Source organism: Astatotilapia calliptera, chromosome 11 (genome assembly GCF_964374335.1).
Source record: "Astatotilapia calliptera chromosome 11, fAstCal68.1, whole genome shotgun sequence".
In the NCBI taxonomy this organism is placed as follows: Eukaryota; Metazoa; Chordata; class Actinopteri; order Cichliformes; family Cichlidae; genus Astatotilapia; species Astatotilapia calliptera.
In genome coordinates this window covers 23,163,430-23,171,577 of record NC_137432.1, presented here as the reverse complement: position 1 = coordinate 23,171,577, position 8,148 = coordinate 23,163,430, and the positions used below count along the sequence as shown (strand labels likewise).

The following is an 8,148-nucleotide window of genomic DNA, read 5'->3' as shown; positions in this document are numbered from 1 at the left end:
GGGGGCGAAAAACTTTAATAAGGAGAGCCACCGCTGACCTGCGCCAATACTACCTCTTATTTTTAATCCCAGCCCCACGTAATATATTTCCCTCATGGGTTCGGGTTGTTTTTTCCTCTGACGCAGGCTAGCCCACCAGTTGCAGCCGTTAGATGTATCCCATTACCTCTGCTTATATTTTTATGACACAGAACCAGGGCGTACTGGAGGCTGGGAGATGAACTTGGCCCCTCTCTCACTCTCTCTTTCTCTCTCTCTCGCTCTCATCACACACCCACACAAACCGCTCCGCCATCTCTTCAGGTTGGCAGTTGACTTGTTCTTCCTTTGCGCCGCCCTGCCAAGACGACATGTTCTGTCAATACTGACCTGGTTACATCCTTTCTGTTTTGCAATGACAACATTGATGGTAATATGTAGTTAATGTAATTGCCTAAAGTAAGTGGCTAAACACCTAATAAACAGAGCACGCGGGAGTTTCGGGGAGTGGTTAGTTTGGGTGGTGACAGGTGCGCGTATGGATGAGAGGGGTCTCCAAACGGCGTCTCCCTGGGCCGAAGTGCACAGAGTGCTTGCTGGGGTGTTCTCAGGTTAAAGCACTGTGGGCCTGTGCCTGTAATCTGTCGGCCTCCGGGGCGTGTCCGTTCAGAAAGGGGCGTGTGCATCCCTACACAAGTATCTTTGCGCTCCGTGTCATTCATTTGAAGTGCAAATGCTTATAACGTGCACTGCTAGATAGATGAGATAAGAGCTGCTGTCAGTAGGTCTCTCATCCCGGGAAGAAGGCAAAACCAAGTCACGGACAGATCCAAGCCATCTGGCGCACACACAACTTGTTCATTTTTGACGCACAGACGCGCACTGACTGCAGCCCAGGACCTGACAGCTTATCTAGTCCACACCACTAAGCAAACTATCGCCGAACATGGAGCGCAAAATCCCAGATTTCTCCGGCACTTGGGAGATGAAGAGCTCTGAAAATTTTGAGGAACTCTTGAAAGTGTTAGGTAAGTAATGTGAAGCAAGGTTTGTTTGTTTTTTTCTTAAATCATCATCACTGTAAGTGGCAGTTTGAACGTTTTTATGCGTCAGTGGTTCCTGGTGAAGCTTTTAGTTCTGTTCATAGAGACAGATCAGATGTGTCAGCTCAAACTGTAGCTTTCTCAGCACATTGTGAGTCTACCTCTGCGTCCGTGCACCAGCGTACTGCATGGGTGGGGGGTCTTTGTCATTCTGCTGCAGAACCCCAAACTCCGTTCTTGGCCCCCAGCCAGCCCCCCCTCTTTTTTATCCTCTCTCATCTCCCCTTTTGGCCTCCCCTGCTAACACAATAGCGACAAACGGCGACACATCTGTCTGTGTCTCAACCTCAGATTGTTTGCGTGTGTTTTTAAAGAGGACCGTTATGACACAATACAGTGCAGGACAGTGGCATCGTTATCCGAAGTGACAGTCCGAGAGAAGAACAAATACCTGCCGCTGAGATCCACGCTGTTTTTTTGTCTGGCTCATTTGTAAACCGGCCAGTGTGTGCGTGAGCGCGCCTGTAGGGCGCACTACAGGCGCGCATCTGTCGTTAGTAGCCAATTTTCATTAGATGACTTGGCAGTGCACACCTGGAATCCGTTTTATCGCAAAGCGCCAACAACACCGCCTTTATCTTAGTCTCTTAGCTACCTACACATATAGAGGTAACTGAACTACATGAATCCCGTACCACCACTACACAAATGAAAGACCACCGGTTAGTTTTAACGTCTGTTTGATCCAGATTATTCTGACCAAAGGCAAATATGGCACCGTGCGCAATAATGCGAGGACAGGATATTTTATGCGTATACTGTCTGTCTAAAAGGACGTTTCTATGACTTTTCGATGAAAAGAGAGGTCTGAGCGCCTGTAGCAACCTTTAAATCTCCTCTTAAGATATACTTTCATCACCTGATTTTTTAAATACTCTTCTTTTTCTTTTATTTCTCCTTAAATGGTTTTAGCATGTGTTCTAAAATGCATTGTTCTTGCGATGCGCCTGCTTTGTGCACTTTGTATTTGAATTATTTTATCTCTTGTTATTATTATAAGACAACATTCCAACAGCAGGAATGCTGTGTAACTACCACACACAAACACACACACATCCACACCCATGACTGCATGTGTTCCTTTAATTTACCTCTACATTGGGATGACTGACAGAGGGGAATGGGCTCTGATCCCTGGTTTCATTGGAGGCAAAGCACAGCTGGATGCATACTGTCATCACCTACTACCCTATTCCCTCCATCTATCCTCTCTTCCTTTCCTCATTCCAGCTCTCCTCCCTCTACCCTCGTCTCTCCATGTCCCAAATGCTTCCTCTGCCCTATGATCTTTGACCTCTGACCCTGACCGTCTGTCTGAAATTGTGTTTGTCCCCCAGTGGTGAAACTTGTGTGAATTAAAGAATTTCGGTCACAAAAATTAACAGCGGGGAATACCTTGAGAACCTTCGTATCCCTCTGTGGCTTCCAAAGGTTTTGGCAGGCCAGCAGCGTCTAAGACAAAAAACTGATGGGGGCCACATTTTCACTTCTAGGCTTTTATCCTTGGTCGTGCACAAGGAGTCATTACATATGGTATCTGTGGGGGAAAAAACTGAAAATAGGCTACATTGTGAGTAAAGCTATAAAGCACATGTATAAATGCACAGTAGCAGCTATGATGTGCAGTGATTTACAATAATAAAAAGTAAATAAATAATCACATTTTCAAACTTTTGCCACCCCGTCACAGCATGGAGGAAAAAAGTATTTATATAACCAAATTAAATAAAGCAAGTCGTTCCACAATGTAAACACACACATACTGCAAATGCCCCCTGAAATGTTGAGAATTATTAGCATAACATAATATTTAAGTACTTGGAAGTATTAATAATTACCTGGAGCAAAAAAGGTATAAGTAATTCCTGCAAAATAATGTCTTTCCAATGAGTGGACATTCATCTGCACACCACAAGCTCACAATGCATTTATATATATGAAGCTGCTTGTACAGTGCATACAAATTATACACAGGGCATAGGCTGGACAACCCAATGCATGGCAAATGACTGTGCATTTCTCTCTGTATATATTTACACTTGGTGACAGGTGGGAATGTGTGAGAGGTGAGAAGTGTGAAACCCAACTCGCAGCAGATACACACTGGGCGGCATACACACACTTCCCCTCACACTTGGACAGAGATCTTCGCACACCACACGCAGACCGCTGCCCCTCGTCTGCCCAGGCCCCCAACCTCCCTCCCCCATACCGGTCTTCTCCTTGTTCCCTCTCTTTTCCCACGGGGTAACATCATTTTTTTCCTCCTTCCCCTTTTCAGATAATCACTATTGGACAAACCTTTTCCTCCTTCACATTTTTTAAAACTTTTAAGCACATTTCAGTGGGAAAAAAGGCTGGGGAAATTAATTTTATTAAAAGTAATACTGCAGATTAGTTTATAAATGTGGCTAAAGTTACCAAACACTAACATTAGTTAGATTTTACGTGACTTGTCTTTTTTTTGGGAGTGCTGTTCTGGTCACTCTTTTGTGAAATCATTGTGAAATACAGATGACCAACATACCACAAACTGCCCCCGTATGGAGAAGCCTTTTACAGTCACACAAAATATTGAATGAGTTATGCTTTTTCCCTAGAAACAGAAAAAAGGGGAATAACTGAGATTACACTTCAGGAAGTGCAAATCGCAATCACGGTGTGAGTGTTAAAGTCAGTAAGCGTGTGTTTGCATGGCCGCAACGATGATTAAGTCTGTGGAGGGGGATTGAGGCATGCTTTGTCATATGACCTCATTGTTTCCTGTGCAATCATTATTGGAAAGCACTGTGCATTTCAAGTCTGCTCCAAATTTTGCCCCGTGTGTGCAGAAAGACATTGCAGATAAGCAGCAACACAACAACACTCAAACACAACCACACAGCCGATACAGGGCTTGCTTGTCTTTGTTTGCTTGTGTTTTTGTTTACACTCTAATACACAAGCACAGGAAAAAAAAAGATCCATCTCCATGAACTGAGTTTACCAATGTCCCAGGGAATATTTTTAGTTTTAGTGGAAGCAGTAGTGTTAATTCAAGGCACCGCATTTAGCTGTGGAAGAGCATTGGCACTATGTTTTTTTGTCATTATGTGTTGTCTTTTCTGGAAATCTCTTCTCACACATGCTCTTTCGCATTTTCTGTTGCTTGTTTGTGTAGGTGTGAACGTGATGCTACGCAAGATTGCAGTGAAGGCAGCCTCCAAGCCCCTGGTGGAGATTACTCAGGATGGAGAAACGCTCTCTATTAAAACATCGACCACAGTCCGAACCACCCACATCACCTTCACTGTTGGGCAGGAGTTCAATGAGACCACTGTGGATGGGCGTCCCTGCACGGTACACAAAATATGGACATGAATATATTACTAAATGCACTTCATCTCTTCTTGGACTACACATGGACACACACATACATAACCAAATACACAGTAGATATGGGTGGGAGCTGTGTAGATTACATCAATCTGTTTAATTTGGCTTTTCATCATATTTGGACTGATAGCACAGCTTTACCCCTCCCTTGGTCTCTGAAGGCCTATCATGCTACACTGCACTCCTTCACACACTTTACAATCCCTTTCAACTTCCCATCTTCCCTCCGTTCCCCCTACTTGCCCTTTGCTACCCTCTGTCCCTCCCTAATTCTCCCCGCTACTCTCTCCAATTTCCCATAGATGGCCTCTGTTCAGCCGTTTCCAAAGCAAACACATGCAACCCAGCCAGCGCTTCGCTCTACTAACGATGAGCGCATCACGAGTTATCACCTCTCAGTGATCACCCTGCTAAAGCCTTTTTGTGCTCTCTCTCTATTAGACACTCCCTCATTAAGTTCCCTTCCCTACAAATGGCATCGTATTTATTCGTGTCCATTTATTTGTGCATTCATTCGTGGGTCTAATGGCTTTTCAGAGTTTTCCACGTTGGGAAACAGACAGCAAGATCAGCTGTGAGCAGACTCTGCAGAAAGGAGAGGGGCCTAAGACATCTTGGACCCGAGAGATCACCAGTGACAGCAAGCTGATCTTGGTAAAACACACAAACTATCACCTGAGCAAGAGTTTAGATTTGGAGACTAACAAGTGCAAAGCTTTACCATAGATTATAGTTCACAAATTATTGTACACTATCCACTACTGATCTACTACTAAACTGAATTTTCAGACTTGAAATTAACTAATTTTTTTTTAAAAAGTGTGTTTTAAAGATCATTATTAAAAAAGTGGCTAAGGAGTAAATCTTAAAATGAACTATGAACTGTATATAAAAAATGGACATTGCCACTGTGCTGCCTCCAATGTACACTTTGAAGCCTTGACCTTAGCGTTGTGAACATCCCCATTTATCATTTTATAGCCATAAATAATTGCAATTGGACCATAGGATGAGGTGCGAAGTTGTCAGCTAATTTCAGGAAATTTGACATCCCTAATTTATACAGGATCACACACACACAGACATTTGCTAACTGCTGTGCAGCATATAGCACAAGAAACACAGTGACATGGTCCAATTCAGTAACCCAGCAGTCACCAACCAGCAACATCTGCATGAGCTACCAGTCACCTGTCAGTCGAAGAAGCTACACCCTTAACATAGTGGCCATGAAGGGGGAAATTAGCTTGAGAGACCAGTTTGTAAACGTGTTTATTTTGTCCATGTGGATCAACTACAGGCTGTATAAAATAGATGCTCATCAGTTCTAGGACTCGTAAACCAAGTGCAGAAATGCTTTAACCCTGCATTTTTTTTCTAATACCTAATAGCTCATGACTCCTCTGGCTACAAAAAGAAGTCCAGCTGTGTAGAAGTCTATGGGTGCAACAGCTCTTGAGCTCACATGATCTATGACATCATTAAATGCTTCCCCAATGAGTTTATGCTCTCAGTTCGCACTTTTAACTTTAATACACAATAATTACGTTATATCTAAATCATGGTCCTCATTCGAGTCAAAAATGAAGATAAGAAGGTTATCTTCACGTTGGCTATGCCCATCTTTTAATTACAGTCTGTGGGGATTGGCTTACTTTTGGTGCCAGCCTCAAGTGCCCAATCAAAGTACTGCAGTTTGGGGGGGGTTGGGCGCTTGTCCTTTAGTCCAGGTTGTTTCCCCTTATTTAAACTCTGCCATCAGCAAAATTTTATTCAGCTGTCGTGAAGACAGTTCAGTTGTCATCACATGAACAAAGTGTGTACTCCGTGTCACAGCAAGACAACTGGCTGACAAACAGACCACGACAAAAGCTGCTACGTGGATCTTGTTTTACTTGTGAAACCTAGAAATATTATTTTGTTTATAGCAACGAGGGCTGCATGGGCTGTAGCATTGCACTTCTGACATTAGCTGCATGTGTTTGCAAGACACTCACCACACAGAGTTGAGTTATTGTGCTCAAATAACCTTTTTGGAGTCCACTTATATCTGCTGCCTTCTTACAATAAAATACTAATCTAATGAAAAAATAAACACAGAAGCATAATTGCACTTAATGGGGAACCCCACCCAGCTAGCACTTCATGTTGATTAAAACAAACTTTCTGATGTAATTAAATTAAATTACATTAATTAAAATTCTTATTTGACCCAGTAAACCAGTTCAGCTAGAGATAAGATACCACGCAGGCTTCAGTCTGGAGTGAACTGTTTTTAAAGTGCAGAAATTGCAAACACAGTAAGTATTTATGGGGAGATGCTAGCTTGAGGGCTGGCAGTAAATAGTTCACATTTAAGACTCCTGAAGTCTTGTTAAGCACCAAACCCACAACTGGTTTTTAGAAGCCAGCGTAGTTGTAGTGTTTGTGTGTGTGTAAGAGAGAGAGGGAAAGCAAGCAAAGTGTGTTTACTCTTTGCATACACAGTGATTGGTCAAAACAGTTTGGCACAGTGACATTATGTTAGTCATAACTGCTGGAGGCAATAAAAACTGGACTTTTAGGGTGGATTAACATGAATGGCTGTTCTGTGAAAGCTTTAACTTTTTAAAAATGAATTTATGGCTAACTCCATGCCAGTACTTTTGCCTCAGTGTGTGCGAGTATCCTCATTAACTGCCCTCATTGCCCTCTCTTTCTTTTCAGACCATGAGAGCAGATGATGTGATATGCACCAGAGTCTACGAACGACAACAATGAACAAGAGCACTTCTCACTTTTCGCCCTTTCAGCGCGCCCCATGTCTACAGCATCACCGCTTTGTGTCATTGCTCCTCTTTGTCAGAGCTGGGAAATAGCAGCCTATAGTTTTATTCCAGCATCCATGTTAGCTTCACTATATAATAGGTGTGGTAATTATATCTAGCATGTCGCATGTGCACTATAGTCTTAGCTACTGTGCTATCCGTCTGTCTTTCCAGACCCATCAAACGTGACCAGCTGAAGATTTGAACATGAACATGTCTTCTGCATTGTATTAGACTTGCTAAGGAACATCTTGTGTATTTGGCATTGTGTGTGTTTGAGTGTGAGTGTGTGTGTGGAAGGAGATGGGCTGTGAGACTATATTTGTAGACGTGTAAACCAATCTATGAGCTCTTCCAGTCTCCGGGTCAGTTTTGATGTGTCCCTCTGTCCTCTCTGTTGCCCTGCCCTCACAACTTTAACCTTTTTCTATCTCATGATGACATTTTATATTTATTACTACGCTAGAGTCGGTTTTTACATTGTGTCTCTTTTATACGAAATGTGATCGTAGGAAACAACACTTTCTATGGGAAAACAATAAACTACGACATTAACTCAGCTCGACTCTTTGCTCTCCTGTGTTGAAAACCATTAGGAGCAGAAGCGCATTTAACAGTGCCAGCAGTGTTTTATGGTTTGTGAGTGTAGCTGCAGAAGGTGTGCCCATTAGACGGCTCCATCTTATTTTGGTTTTGCTGTCAGCTGTCTGCAACTAGAATAACTTGTCTGTCCCCTCCCGTTTAGTCTTGCTTCCTCCCAACCTCCCTTCCCTCTCTCTGTCAGTCATCTCGGTGCCACATGTCCTCCTTATTCTTCTCTCACAGTTTCATCTTGCAATGTTTCCCCGGCAGCTGGCTCTCATTTCTTTTATTTCCATATTATT

General features: G+C 43.0%; 1 protein-coding gene across 1 annotated transcript; it reads left to right on the top strand.

Moving 5' to 3' along the window:
• The first annotated feature begins 321 nt into the window (after positions 1-321).
• On the top strand, positions 322-7,823 carry crabp2a (cellular retinoic acid binding protein 2, a). Its single transcript, XM_026185825.2, has 4 exons — positions 322-1,007; positions 4,243-4,421; positions 4,995-5,111; positions 7,164-7,823. The coding sequence occupies exons 1-4, from the start codon at positions 926-928 to the stop codon at positions 7,215-7,217; spliced, it is 432 nt and encodes a 143-aa protein (XP_026041610.1). The 5' UTR covers positions 322-925; the 3' UTR covers positions 7,218-7,823.
• The last annotated feature ends 325 nt before the right edge of the window (positions 7,824-8,148 follow it).

Bases quoted from the DNA above. Each gene is read 5' to 3' on its own strand.
- crabp2a (XM_026185825.2), top strand. From the start codon at position 926: ATGGAGCGCAAAATCCCAGATTTCTCCGGCACTTGGGAGATGAAGAGC. The intron at 4,422-4,994 runs GTACACAAAATA...ATGGCTTTTCAG, and splicing joins TGGATGGGCGTCCCTGCACG to AGTTTTCCACGTTGGGAAAC. The intron at 5,112-7,163 runs GTAAAACACACA...CTTTCTTTTCAG, and splicing joins GTGACAGCAAGCTGATCTTG to ACCATGAGAGCAGATGATGT.